Source organism: Vollenhovia emeryi, unplaced genomic scaffold, assembly GCF_000949405.1.
Source record: "Vollenhovia emeryi isolate VEMERY1.0 unplaced genomic scaffold, V.emery_V1.0 DF939124.1, whole genome shotgun sequence".
Taxonomy (NCBI): Eukaryota; Metazoa; Arthropoda; class Insecta; order Hymenoptera; family Formicidae; genus Vollenhovia; species Vollenhovia emeryi.
The window spans coordinates 1,845,234-1,860,492 of record NW_011967242.1 but is presented as its reverse complement, the minus strand read 5'-3'; the positions used below and the strand labels follow the sequence as shown (position 1 = coordinate 1,860,492).

The 15,259-nt window shown below is 44.2% G+C and overlaps 1 protein-coding gene across 1 annotated transcript in view; it reads right to left on the bottom strand.

The window, feature by feature from the left end:
• Positions 1-5,578: 5,578 nt before the first annotated feature.
• LOC105569386 (1-phosphatidylinositol 4,5-bisphosphate phosphodiesterase epsilon-1-like) overlaps positions 5,579-15,259 on the bottom strand; it is a 162,016-nt gene continuing 152,335 nt past the window's right edge. Inside the window, exons 11-21 of the mRNA XM_012025814.1 lie at positions 14,620-15,077; positions 13,479-13,782; positions 13,147-13,352; positions 12,038-12,336; positions 11,270-11,496; positions 10,640-10,867; positions 10,093-10,317; positions 9,696-9,999; positions 9,054-9,402; positions 8,166-8,489; positions 5,579-7,884 (exon numbers count right to left, since the gene is read on the bottom strand). Of these exons, the coding sequence (XP_011881204.1) occupies positions 6,375-7,884; positions 8,166-8,489; positions 9,054-9,402; positions 9,696-9,999; positions 10,093-10,317; positions 10,640-10,867; positions 11,270-11,496; positions 12,038-12,336; positions 13,147-13,352; positions 13,479-13,782; positions 14,620-15,077 (4,434 nt within the window). The 3' untranslated portion in view covers positions 5,579-6,374. The remainder of the gene's footprint in view (positions 7,885-8,165; positions 8,490-9,053; positions 9,403-9,695; positions 10,000-10,092; positions 10,318-10,639; positions 10,868-11,269; positions 11,497-12,037; positions 12,337-13,146; positions 13,353-13,478; positions 13,783-14,619; positions 15,078-15,259) is intronic.

Here is a 15,259-nt window from a genome sequence, read left to right as displayed (position 1 = left end):
TTTGTAATAATTGTCATTTAAATGTGACGAAATGCTACGGCATACTGTACGCGCACTAGGAAAGAAGTTTTTCTGCTTTAGCGATAACATCATTTTTTTTACGTTATGTCTTACAAATCCTTCGTCGTCCATCTTACTCTTCAAGCATCGCGGCTTAAATGGCGACTGTAACGCATGGAATACGGTGGCACGTTGCTTGATATTATATTATCCCACAGTAAAATTCACAAAAATCTTTTTTTTTATCCTGACCAATCTACATCTGAGGAATTTTAGTAAATAGAAAAGCATAATTTTACGTGTACGTACAACGATAATATTTTCGAAAATTTATACGCTAACTGGAGACTAAACGGAAAATGTCAGAGATATCAGTGGCGAAATTATAATACGGGATTAAACGGATTGAGATCGGAATTTTTCAACATTCGAGTGGAATTAAAACTGTATGTTCTATGACAGTACATTAAACGGGTAGAGCATTCCCTTCTGCGTTTTCCGTGCCGTTTCCAAGACAGTAAATTAATTATTGTTAGTAGTTATAAATTGTACGCTAAAAATCATTGAACGATTTGAAGTTTTAGAGAAGTAGGCAAGAAACGATTACGATTAACCTGGTTCCCTTCTCTCTGATAACTATAATATAGTCATTATTATTATTCGGCGATTTAACTAGTTGCTGCATAGTTCGTTAACTTGCGTATATAATTTTCTTCCGACGGTCATAGCGATACTTGCTGATGATGAGCCGGGGAAAGCTGTCGCGGGCAGCGACCGCTTGCAAGATAAATGCGTTACGTATGTGATAAAGTTCATAATTACGCAAAACGAGACGTTGCGTCGATCAGATTTGATCAGAGATCGATACACCGTGCGAAGCCGGTGCCAGCCCGATTGCGCACGGCGACAATATTATGTACGTCTCTTAATTAATCAATTATAAATGTTAATTAATCAATTCATCTCTATCTCTCTTCCCCCCTCTCTCTCTCTCTCTCTTTCTTTTAAATCGTTCCATCTTACTAACTATCGCAATTTTTTCGTCACGGTTAAGGATAATTCTTCCATTTGTCTTTCTTTCTTTGACTCTGAAACTTGTCAACGCACGCAAAAATGCCGCTCGACGGCCCTTCGAGAATAACGCATATGTACGTATATACGATCATTTATATATGTATTACGCGCGTTTTCTTTTATAATGTAACAGCTACCGAAGAATCACGGATATGTACACAATTAGGGATATGCCCGGCCGATGCGTCAGGCTCATTTTAGACGATATAATCCGCGTTGGATTCTGGAATAGAATTCTCTTTATACTTTTTCATGCCGTACATTTCAACTATACTTGTGTATTTTAATTTATATTTTGCATTCATGTATGTTCTGTTTCCTCAAATATTTTTGTATTCTACGCGAGGGGAGTCAGACTATAAATAGAATTCTACTCTGAACATTGTCGCGAATTGCAGATTGTTTCAAGTGAGCTTCAGCATCCGTTCATTCGGCCTTTTGCTCGATATCTTCGAGGATTAATCTTCCGTTCGGTCTCTACCATCCTGCCCAACTCTCGTTCTTTGCGCTTCTTCCTGTCTCCTGCTCTCTTCGTGCGGTCCGCGCTCTCGGCCGACGAAGAGAGCGAGGAGCCTTAATACTGGTACCGTTTACATTTAGGATCGGCCCCTGGGAGCTCGGTCGATAGTGTCCTTAATCAGAGTGGTCCCAAAAATATTAAGAAGTAATCGCTTCGCGTGTGCGCGCCGCTCTTAATATATCATGCTTTAAATACGCCCACCGAGTCCTGTCAAGTCAGCCTTCGAGGGAGGCGGATGACGGACGAAGGACTGAAATATCGTCCAACATGTACAGGGTGTGACAACGTACAGTTCAGTATGACGGGTTTCTTACTCGTGTAGGTGCGCGTGGTCGTCCACAAAACTGCTTTATGAATTCGGCGCATTGGGTCGCAAGAGTAGCGACACTTTTTTTTACGCCGAATTCATAATGCAGTTATGAACGACTATGCGCGCCTGCGTGAATAGGCAACCTAGCATTCTGACCTGTATGCTGTAACACCCCGTAAGTCGTCGAACGTGTTGTCAGTGAAACAATATTGTTCAGTGCATCGATAAGCCTTTAGTTTTTGCTTCATCTTACGCGAGAAAAAGTAAAATAGTTTTTTTTACCATTTCGAAATAAATTCTATCCGGAGCTAAAAGAATACACGATAATAGATAATAAATATTTTATGACGCGCTGATTACGTCTATTAACGAAAGGATTGGACTAAATATAAATGAATAGCGTACTGTTATTTTAACTGCCGTTCTCTTGAGTTTAGTGAAGTAGAGATAATCTACTCTTGCGCACGGAAAAAACATCTTCGCTACCGTATCCAATCATGAGTTGCTAAAAATATTTTGCTACCATAAATTTCTAAACCACAGCAAACGGTTTGCTGTCGCACCTAACACCATAGGCACGGTAGCAAAATATTAGTTATCGCAACTAAATATTAGCTGTCCATATTTAACAACTGATATTTAGTTACCACGCGCAGTTCTGCAGCTACGGCAGCTAACATTTCTTTTCCGTGCATGCAACGATCGTCGCAACTTACATAACAATTCGTAACGAAACGAGATTTGCGCGTGTCGAGCTGAAGTCAAAATCACATAATGGAATGAATTCTCGTCATTTCATTTTACTGGGAATCGGTGATTTTACGGGGAACAATGTTGCCTGCCGACGACGTCTTCGGGGAGGCGTATTTGGCAATCGCATGGAACTCATTGCGATATCCGGTGGCGGCACAGCAACGAATGGTTACAACCGTTGCAATCGTGATGCAACGCTTGATATGGACACTGTCCTTTTACAATCGATGATTCTCTTGATACGGGGGTTTAGTCGGAGGTCCAAGGAGCGTCGAATATTAATTATAGTAATTAATTAACGTTATTAGTAGCCATTGTTCGTTACTGCTATGTACATAATGTTCCTCGAGGATGCTGCTACACATTAGGTAAAATACTGTTGTTGCGTACCAAAATGTACTTTGATCTCGCGTGTCATTTAGTACACGCGTTGATGAGAGTATGCTTGTTGCGCTTGTCAAGTTGTGTTGCGCGCACTTAACGATTTATTAGCCTTCCGGTGTTAACACCGGCTTGGAAAAATATACCTTAGAAAACCCTAAAATTTTACTTTAGAAAAAGAAGAAATGTGAGAAGTACAATTGGACACTTTGAAACTTTTGTTTAAGGTAAACTTCAAACTTACCTTAGGAATTTTAACGAAAACTTTAAGAATTGTGAAAAGTATGTGATACAATTGAAAATAACGCGTGCGGTTTTCTTCTCACGAGAAAGTGCTGTGCCGCGCGGCCCTCTAGCGGGAACTTCGACAGGCTTGGCTATCTAAAAATTACTTCAAGTGTCCAAAATTACCCTAAAATTTCTCAAGTAAACTTTTAACTTGTTTAAGTAAACTCTTAAATTTGAAAGATTACTTTTAAAAACTTTAATTTTATTAAAAATAAATTTTCCTAAGGGACTTTCGACATATTTCAATGCATCGCGGCTACTCACGTATGTAAAGTGATCGGAAGGTAGAAAAAGAAGGTAAAAAGGAGATAGAGGTACAGATTTTACTTAGAAGAAAAGAAGAAGTTCTAACGGAAAAGAGAAAGTGCAATGTGGATTGAAAGTTACTTTCATAAACGCAAAAACCTAGTAAGCAAATATATATCCGAAGGAATGAAACGTGTACGGTCACCTTACCGCTCGCAATATTGTCAAATGCGTTAGTAGATATACAATATATATCGCTATATACATATAGCGATCGCAAATTAGATTGTGATTTAACGGTATTGCAAGCACAGTTGGTTTAGATCTTGTTTCTCTTTAAGTGATCTGATCTACAAATTGAATCAATCAGATTTGTATTTTTCCTCTCACGACTGGCAGACAGCACAACTGCTTTCGAGCTGATCTACGCCTCTTTTCGTCGACAGAAATTATTCTATCGCATCTGTGTGTGACTGTTATTATTTTATTCTCATTTTACTTACTCGGGGATATGTGTACGAATGTAATTGGGCTGTGTGTGTTCTGTTTCTTATTCCGTTCGTGTGTCACGCCCGTTTGGTCTCTAATACGGATATGTGCATTGAAAGAAAACTTTTCGCTACCGTAGCCAGTCATGGGCTACTAAAGATATTTTCTTGCCATAACTATACATTTCTAAACCACAGCAAACGGTTTGCCGTCGCACCTAATACAATAGGCACAATAGCGAAATATTTAGCTATCACAATTAATTATTCGTCCATATTTTTCCACTGAAATTTAGTTGCTACATGCGGTTTTCAACTACGGCAGCTACAGCTTTCTTCCCGTGTGATTACGTATTTTCGGAGAGATGGAGGACAAGGAAGGAAGTGGTATCCAAAAATATACAGAGTCTCCAGTGACGTCGCGAAGCGCGATCTCGGGGAAGGATATGACTAGCGTATATATATATATATATATATATCTCGTGTATATATATATTTTTTCCATAACATTAAAAAATCTCGGCATTTTCGTGTCGTACAATTGTACGACTTTGCCTAAAACGTCAGTCTGCGCGGGGCTGTCTCGAAAAAATATAAAATATCTAGTAACGACTCGGGGACGTGGAAGACGGGGGCAAGGCTATCTCGCGACCTCACTGGCTTACGACGTCAGGTTCGATATTGTTCCTCGTTAGTTAATTCAATTAACATTATTAGCGAAATTATCTCCCGTAAAATTAGGCTGCCGGCTTCGGGTGTACGACGACGGGGCTCGTCGACGCGCGAACGCCTTGTGTCGCGTGAAAAAATAAATTGAATAGAGCGATAGCACATTCGGACGCGGTTCTCCACTCGACGCTCCTTGGCCTCGTATTTACAATCTACGTATACATACGCTCGCTAAAACAGTCAGGAGAGAGGGACGGTAATCGAAAATGCAACACCGATCTACCCTCTAGTGTTAACAATATATAGTAAATACGATCTTTAAGTAGCAACTCCCAATATACATTACGATGCTCTTCATTGGATTCTATGGACTCGAATTCCTTATCACATGGTCGACTAGACGCAGAAAGAAATTATTTAACATTAATAGAGCGAACAAACGATAACAGCGATATATAACTTTATTACAGAGCCCCCGCCCGGAAGCGTGACTCTCGTATCAATGGAAAAACCTCAGGTACGACGTAAATGATAAGGATGACGCTTACGAGTGACGAGAAGTCACGTGAAGCTGCGGGAATTGTTTGGGGATGCGGTATGCGATTGTGTCGATTAGACAGGAGACGGATACTTGGTGTACGTCTCAAAACGGAAACACGTTCGAATAGGGAAGCACTTCCGACACGTCTAAACGTTACGAATGCGTCGCGGATCTAGAATCACTTAGAATCGTCGTTTGGCAAAAGGTTTGGAGATCGCCCGGCGTGATCTCCCTCCTCCCTTCGTTGTACAAAAATAATAAAATCAGGCGCGACGCGTGGCGTTTAATCTCTTTTTTTTCTCTCTCTCTCTCTTCGACGCGCCAGCGCGTCTTTGGCGAACGCGGATTACGGACCGTAATTTACTGCCACGTAACGAAATCCAGTATTGATGCCTGGCTTTTTATGCGAACTTAAAGGGATTCGAGAATCGTCGCTTTGCCACTTAATGATTGTGCTACGTCATTACTTCAGATATGCTATGTACGTTTTAAAACTCTTGAAAAATCTTTGAAAATGGCGCCGTAACAATCTCCATATCGTCCGGTCTTCTTTGGAGATTTCAACTCGCCGACAGTTGCTTTCGGCTACGAATTTCGCTCGTTCCGTACTTCGCTCAAACATCGGGGATAATCGAGTTTAAGAATGTCGCGTTGTTTTCCAGACACGTTTATCGAAACAATCATTCCGTTCTTTCCCGAAGAAACTGACTCGAACTCTTACTCCCATTGCAAAGATCGTATTTTTTTTCTCGCGCAACGTCACCGCATGATCAATGATAAAAACACGCTGTCTGATACTTCTTTAGTACGGGTATTTAATTGTTCTGCTCGTGCCGTGTGTCTGTCATTCGACTATAAAGACTTACAGATTTTAGCTTCTCTGAGTGACTTGTATTATGTAAATTATCGACAAAGTGGAACCTTTTTCGATCCTCTCAAGCTCTTGTTTCGATTCGAGATCGCACCTCGACAGGATCGTCGGCACAGGACAAACGTTTCGCAGATCAGATCTAAATTCTGATGACGATAATTGAACTACGGGGCTTACAGATGACTTCTCCGAGCGGCGAAGATCGATGATATCGAGTTCGCCCTTGACTGCCACTATGACTTCCAGCTCATCAGTTTTTTGAACGAGACCTTCTTCAGATAAAAAGTAGCATTCAATAAATCGGACTCGCGCGTATCTTCCCCGTCAGAGTGAACCTCTCGTCTACGTCCCGACATCATTAGCCGATGTCTCAGGCCTCGAGAAGTAGGGTCCGACAGTGCTTCCGAAACAGGCACCTTTTCTTTGCTGGATCCTGGCAGGGATACAGATCTGCCCACGGAAAATCCCTTGCTGATTCGATCGAGGGTGGCGGGCAACAGGGTCCGTCTCGGTATAGCCTGTTCTCTTTCTCTGAGGATGAACCTGCCGAGAGTCTTCCAGAAGGCCTGCGTGGTGTAAACATTCTCGTCGTCGCTCAATACTCTTAGTTGACGATTTCCGCTTCCAACGGCGCCCGCGCCACCCCATTCCAGCTCCTCGACCAGAGCGAACTTGGTCGGGTTCTCCATCCTCCTGGCCTTTATCAGAGCCTGCGCCAGCACGTCCTGCGCCGAGCTGCTTATCGGCACGCGTAGAATCGCATAAGGGATCTCCGGTGACACGTTATAGATGCAGACCAGAAAGGTGTCCGCCTCGTCCCATGTGTGGGTGGATTGGTCCCTCGTGTTGGAGTCGAGCTTCGAGTGGCCGGCCGTGCTCCTGATGGAGGCGAGCCACGCTCTACTGCTCGGATCGTCGCCTACTCGCTTCAGCAGAAAGCGACCCTGTCCTTTCCACAGAGCCTGCGCCTGAAGAGGGTGTTCTGTTGGGTCCAGCACGCGTTGAGTCGGCAATTCTTCCTTATCTCTTTTCTCCCATCCACGGGACACTTCCTCCACCAGGATGTACTCGTCTACGTGATCCGGCGATATCCCGGCCCTCTGCAACGCCTGCAGCATCACTTCTTGCGTGGTACTCTCCTGGGTCACCTTTAGGATCGTATACGGTTCGTCCGGTATCACGTGGTAGACCATCAAGAAGAACATTCGTCTTTTCAGGGTGACGCCACCCAGAGACCCGGGATCGACGGTGCTCAGTTTCTCGGGCTCCTTGCTCGACGAGAGACGCTTGGACGACTCCTTGTGATCGCGGCAGCAGGTGTTATAGTCTAAGCTCTCCTCCTCCAAGCGGGAATAGATAAAGAGCGTGGAAAGTGCCAGCGGCTTGTTCTTGCAGGATCGTAATCGTACGTGTCGGTAGCCGGGCCGTAGACACTTGAGCGGTATTACGCGTTGCGCGATCACGTGATGGGAGCTTGCCTCGATAACACCGAAGCGCAGGAAGGCGAGATCCTTGAACATCACTTGGAAGCAAAACTTCTCGTTCCAGATGGGATTCAGCGCATTGTTCTGGATCACCTTCGTCTTGTGCTTCGCGCAGTCGATCGGTATGCCGACCAGCTCGACCTCGACGTAGGTGCTGGTGACGAAGTTCGTGACCGAGACGTATTGTCCTGAGACTATTGAGAGGCTCAAGTGCACAGAATGCAGCCCGTCGAACTCTTTGTCCCAAGGGTTGAACCGCCTGTCAAAACATTTACGATTGCTCAACAAGATTTTTCGAGACAATGTCAGAAATAATTTAACTATCTTTCTTTCGAGTACGAAGACATTCTCTTACAGCAAAGATAAACTTATTGACGTGACGCAGACCAAAAGGGATCGTCTAACAATTGCTGTTTATGACTCGCAAGTTAATCGATTTTACAAGGAGTACAAGATATTACATTAATAAAATTGTCGTCGCCTATCATTTTAGAAAATTCGTAAAAAATAATAGGATACGATGATAATAAGGTGATTCACCTGTACATCATGTGTCCCTTGTCCCACATCACCGAGGGCTTCCTAACGTATCCGCAATGACCATTTTGCTCGAACATGGCTGAGTTGAGATTTAATCCCGCGTCATCGGTCTGATAGTTTAACGCAACCATCTGGATTCCGAAAGCCCAAAATATTACGGGATTGAAATTTGTGGAATCAATGCGCATCCCCGCGGGATACGTTCGGATGAGTTGAGTCTCTGCATGGGCGACCACGCCTAACGGCTGCTTTCGACAGATCTTTTTCGCCGCGTTCTCGTTCAGGGACGAGCATTGGAAGCACGCCGGCATTCCGCGAGTGGATCTAATAACACAGAAGCAAAAAAGATGCGCACGACTAAGTATAGTTTTTTATCTGCAAAATCGGTATTCGCCGGTCAATGCCGATTATGAGGTTTAAAAGGCCAAAATATGGTTTTAAAAAAGAAAATATACGACTGAGTAAACTTAAGCCAACAGCACACGATACTATTATATGTTTCTTACTAGATTGCTTGCGAGAACCAATCAGGATTTAGCCTTTAGTCACCTGGGGCTCGATTCTTCAATGCATTCGAAAGAGGAACGTGCGCGAAAATCCTGCTCTCACAGAAAAGTCGAAAATCGATTGGTTAAAAACCACGCGAGTAGCCAATCAGCTTGCAACTTTTCTGTAAAAGCAGAATTTTCGCGTACGTTTCCCCGTCGAATGAATTCAAGAATCGAGCCCCTGATCTACAACTCTGCAACATTATTGGTTCTCCTGCGCAATCCAGTGGGGAACAATAGTATCGTGTGCCGTTGGTCTAAGAAAACATAACAGGAAATATGCCAACAGTTTACAAGTACAGAAATGAACAGAGAAGGCACTTTAGAATGGGAAACTGACCTAAAGATATTATCGATGTTGCTGCCGCCGCTCGCGATCGAGGCGGACGTCGAGAGCGATTGCGGCGATCCTGAGGAGGACGCTATGCTGCTGGGTCCTATACCGGCGATGCTGTGCCTCTGAACTGGTCCCGTGTGCGACTGATGACGTATTTTTCCCGGCACGACCGGAACGGTATTTAGTCCGCGGAATTTAATCGCTTGCAGATAAATCACCAGGTCCGACAGCTCCTTGGCTATCTGGCTGCTCTGCTTTTGCGTTTTGTCGTCCACTCCCGGGTCCGATTTCAAACGACCGTGAGGCACTTGGCCGCCACCCAAGTATCTCTCATAGCTCGAAATGGAGTTATCTGTAAATTCGTTTCGTGTGAGCTTTCAACCGACTGTAATTACATTATATTTTCCTCAAAGCAAGTGGGGAAGAGGAGGCTCGGACCTATCCGTTATACCGAGCTCGAAAATTATTTATCGTTACGTTAAAGTAACAATTAGGCGAGTGACAATGTGTAGTATATTTAGATTAAACCTGGGCATGGGGAGAATTAAGAACGAAAGTCTGTTAATAACAAATCCCGATATTCTTTTTGGAGAGTGGATCTGGTTGAACTGAATTCTCGAAGTATCGGCAGCGCATTAGTTTTACCATCGATGTTGTCGTCCTCATCGTCGTCCTCTTCGTCGTCCTCGTCCTCGCTAAAGTATTCGACGACGGACGTGCTGCTTACGTCGGTCCGCATTTGCTTCATGGAGGATGCGCGATCTGACATGAGCATCTTCCCACGATGACTAAGGGGCGTGTGCGACAGAGGGCCGGCAGGGTCGACCACTAGCTTCTTATTTTTTATCAAGATCCGGTAGCGAAGCTGCGAGGGCGAAGGCAGTTGGGGATCGTCGCTGAAGTCGGACTCGTAGAGGAATTTCGTTACCAATTTCTCGCCAAAAACAGCCTGAAACGAAACGTGTATCTCCGCTCGTAACTCGATTTGAGGCGCGACGACGGTCGACGGGAAGGACAATCTGTTAGATAATTAATCGGGTACCTGAAATATTTGAGCCATGCGAGCTTGCTGATTCGGCGAACAGTGATTCTCGATGGAAAGAATCACGGGATAGGGGGAAATGACAAAGGCGCTACGATCGATCGCCTCCACGACCGAGCGAAATGGTATTTTCGTAGTGAAAGTGTGACCGTGATAAATCAGCGGGGTCCCATCGTCACCGTCCCAACAATCGAGCTCCACGCAGCGACAGCCGGTTAAAAGCACCTGCGCAGATTTTGGTTGTTATCAGTCGACAAGTTTCATTCGCGCTAATCGCTATTTTTAAAAGTTCGCCACACGCAGAGTGAAAGAGCCCGGACTCTTTTTAAACCGATAAATCTTTCATAGCCCTCGGATATACACGGAGGGGGATTTCTTATTCATTTATTTTACATCTCGCTGAAATAACGCGCGGGATTATTAAATAATAACGCGGTTCGGAATCCAGTGGAAGGTAACTGTGATAATGTCGTGGAAATATTTCATGTCCCAGCTCTATGGAGCTACGCTCATTATCGCGGATCTATTTTTGAAAGTCGCGGCTCACCTGCGAGTACAGTTGCACGGAGGACTCCCCTTTGAGTTGATGCCCGGTTAAATACGTGTTGTGGGAACTGGCGATGTAATACTGCGAGAGGGGCTGTTGCATCTCGGTCTCGGACGGTGTCGCGTACTCGGTCGGGAAGGCGTAATTGTCCTTGTCCATCATGTACCGCGCAAAACCCTCGAAAGACAAACACCACTGTGTGCGAAGTGCCGGGTCCGGCTCGTGCCTCTGAAATGAGAGCGAACGGGCCCGCTTGATTGTGTTACGTATGCATTCTATTATACGTTCGAATGAGCGCGCGTGCAGCAATGCGCTCACGGGGCGGTCGCGCTGTGCGCGTGGAGAAGTTGGCTCTTCCATTTCCAGATAAGACAAATTGAAATCGTGATTTCGGTACAGCGGGATGAAAGGCGGGGTCGTTTATCGTCGCTTCAACAAAAGCGGTTTATTCGCGTGATTGAACGCAAACACGTTAACCAACGTGCACGCCGGTCTGGCGTGCAAAATATTAGAGGATATTAATTTCCTGTAAATCCGTCAAAAAAAGTTCGTCCGAGAGAAATGAAGACGTTGGGCTAACATTCTCTCTTGCGCGCGCGCGCGAGGATCTCTGGCCCCGTAAATATTTACCTTGATCAGCGCCTTGATTTCATCGTCGTTCAACTTTTCTTGCTGCCGGGACTCGAGAAATTTCGTGAATGTCGCCAGGGTGATCACTTGGGACTTGGACGTGTCCACGCCCGAGCAGTTATTGACTATGCTTGCAGCCGCGACGGCATCGAAGATCTGCTTCTTTTGCAGATTGCTGCCCGTCTTGTATTCGTGACAGTCGATAGAGTTGTTTCTCGTCAACAAGCCTGGCGCATTGAAATTGATTTCTCATTTCAAATATTTGAAGAGGCAATCGCGATCGAATTATAAATTAAAACTCGCGTAATTACAGCGACCTTTGTTTTTCATGAATATGAACGAACGTATATGTTGCTGCTAGGTCAGTTGTAATAAAGCTTGTAGCGCTACAAATCTAATTTACTCAAAATTTAGTGGATTGACTCGCGTTTCTGTATTTAAGATTGAGATGAAAGTGCTATGAGATAGGCTACTAGTATGAGATAGCGGAGTTTCCGCTAAATTTGACAAACACTTGGTTCCACCACGAATTTATTGCCCTTGGAGTGAAATCTGTCTAGGAAAATTCATTGTTAGATCGTTGCGAAAAAAGATTTGTCATTGACTTTGGACGTTGAAAACCTGCTATCTCATATTAGAAGCCTATTTCATAACGGAGGACTTTCCTCTATTATCGCATCGTCGCGACTAAATATAAAGATGAATCTGCACATTTAAATTTACGCACAAGTTTTAATAATTAAATTAGCTCCGGTGCGGTCGACTTACCGATTCTTTGCGGGGTGGCGTCACTGGTCTGCCTGAGCACCACCGGACGAATATTAAAGTCCCTCAACGATCCGTCACTCTGGCTGCGGCACGTTATCGCTAACTGGCCGAACAGATCGCGCAGATCTTTCCTGGCTCGCAAGCTGAACGATCGAAAGAGCGCGACGAATTCCACAAAGTTCAGCTGCGTCTCGTACATGATCGATGTAGTGCGCGCCTTCATGTGCCAAGGGGCCTCCAAGCCTACGGGTATGCCACCGGATCCGTTCTTGTCTTTCTCTCTGGCGACACACAACAAACTACGCACGCGTTATTGCGAGGTGCTCAAGATCATTATTTTTAATGTAAAATTTTATAGAATTTTCGCAATTTCCTCCGTTACTCTTATTTCAGAGGGACGTGTGTCTAGATCTTAAAATAATGTCCCTAAAATATCCCGATCCTTAATATTCACGGAGGTGATTATTTGCGATCGTTTAAAGGTCAAAAAGTCCGAGCAGATATTGTTTATCGTGCTTAAAAATTACTGTTCTGTACCAGAGCGAACTGGTACTTTGAACATTTGGTTTTACTTCATCTTCGGTAGGCTGCTAACCTTGCCGTAATTTTTAAACCAACTGGATAAAACAGGCATCAAGCCTGATGCACGAAGTAGAAGAAAGGAGAAGAAGCGTTTAAAAATACAAGAAAGTAAAAATTGTAAAATTAGAAGCACCTTGATTTTTTATAGATTGTCTTAAATGTAGCGTCGAAAACGGATTCTTTTCGCATCGCGTCGTATGTCTTTGATATTATTATTTCACGTAAATGAAAAGTTCTAAAATATTGTTTGTACATAATAAATATAAAAGGTATCCTCTCAGAGACTTTCCGCGTAAAAGAAATGAATGCCTGGTCTTAGATTGCTCAAAATAGATAGTTTATTTTCATCATGTTAGATGAGAAAACCTTGGATCCATAATTCAGATTTCAAATGATATTCAGCACGAAGCTGTAAGATTTTCTGTTCGGTTCTACATAGTTTTCTGCCTGGATGAACCTTTCGAAATCGATAAAGATAACGAGAACTTGACATTATAAGGGATAAAGTGTGCGATAGAATGATGTACCTTTGAAAAGTGGAATAAGGCAAGGTGGAGGTGATACGATCGCCAGCACCGGGCGGGCTGCGTGGCGGGATTCGGTCTCGGCTTGCTCTCGGTGACGCTGGTAGGATCCTCGTTAAAGACTCTCTGCTTCCCGCGATGTGACGAAGAGGTGTGGCGCACAGACCTCCGTCCGAGGTCGAGGTGTCGTACTGTTTTATGCTCAGGTCCTGCGTTAAACCAAGAGTGTTCAGTTCGGTGAACGCGGTTAATCGCGGAATAAACCACGGCTTTTGCGACGATCTACGATCTGATCTACGTCGATTGTAGAAGATGCGTGGTAAATTTATGCGAACCTTTGTTAAAGCGTGAATGTTGCCAATCGACTTTGTCTTTTTGCCTTTAACGTTTCGCCTGCGTAGAGTGCTACTGCTCGTCGGAGACAGAGTTCCGACACTCTCTGTCATGGACCAGTCGCGACCGCCGAAAATGCGAATAGCATCGGCTGTCGTCGGCTGCTCCAGGCCCTCCATCGGCTGTTCCAAGTAAGAAAAGTACAACTGGAGATATTTCTCTTTCAACCAGCGTGATCTGCGGTCTGTTAGCTGTTGTTGTCTTTTGAGGCCTCGCAATATCCAGCACAATCCCATGTACCATATTCTGAAAGCGAAGCAACATGCGTATTACATAATTTATGTGGCCCAACAATACGTAATTTAACAATAAATCATAAATTATTAGAGGGAATTTGGTAGAGCCGTGCAAAATACGCAGGAAATGTGTTTGTTGTTATTAATATACTATTGCTCGGTAATATACAAATTATGAATGTAGCCATTAATACACTATTAATGAACCCGATTTTCTGGAGAGGGGGATATTAATGACATAGTAATTAATTTAACACGCGGTGACTTTTTACGGCCAAATTTAATAGCACGCACGAAATAGGTAAATGGAGAAAAATACCCGCGAGATAATCTCGAATGCATTCACTTGAGAGATTTTACTACAATTTTTTAACTTGGGTCCTTTAAGATATAAAATCAATTAGAAATTAAAGATGCCGTTTAGGACCGGGCATAGGTGTAAGTAGCCAGTTAAATTAAATATTAATAATTTAATTTAACTGGCTACTTACACCTATGCCCGGTCCTAAACGGCCTCTTTAATTTCTAATTGAGAGATTTTTCCCCCCCGAAAACCATGAAATTAAGAAACGTACACGGAGAGAATTTTCTCTTAAAGTTAATCCTGAAAATCACCTAATCGTGGCATTTCGAGGAATTTCATGAGTTTCGTGAAATTTTACCACACTTTGTACTAGTAAAATTTAAAAACGCACAAAGAAATGAAAATGCCACGTTGTCCCACGATCACTTGACCAATCTAAATGAAAAGTTGCAATTTGCAAAGTGGCATAAGATATTTTTTTTCTTCCGCATTTTCCCGGTGAGACGCACTGGAAAGTAGATTGTAAGAACAATTGATACGTACTTGCTAAGGCCGGGGGGGCAAAGTAGGAAGATCAGTCGATTGTCCGGAAGATTGGAGCCATACATGAGGCCGATGCAGCAGTCGGAGCCAGGTAGGCCGTATCTCTTGCAGATGCTCCTGAGATCGGCCTCTCGATCGCGGTCGCAACAGCCGATCATTATCTCCTTCACCGATCCCAGGTCGAGGTATCCCTCTTCGAGAGTGACAGAAGCGCAGTCAGCCTGCTGCTGCGTGTACCTGCCGACTAGGCCCGCTGGTATCGCGTCCTCCGGGTTCGCGCTCAGCGAAAACTCTGTAAGAGCGGCACCGCCAACTTGTGCCGTTTTCAGCGGACTCCAGGGTGGCTTTTCCCACACGAAGGTGCCGCAAGCGCGATCGACGCGCGCGAACACCAACGCCGTCCTCGAGGTGCCACCCTCGCAGTCCCAATGCACCAAAGTCGTGCCGTGGTGCAGCACCTGAAACGCGCAGTTTCGAGATACGTGGAGATTCGAGCGTATTTCTCAGATCGATGAAGGCTCTTCGATTTTTCCAACAGTTTTTATTTAAGGATGTATCTGAGATACAATCATTGACAAAAATCCCCCAAATTCGAAAAACGCATATCTACGCTAAACGTGCAGTAAACCTAGTGATAATT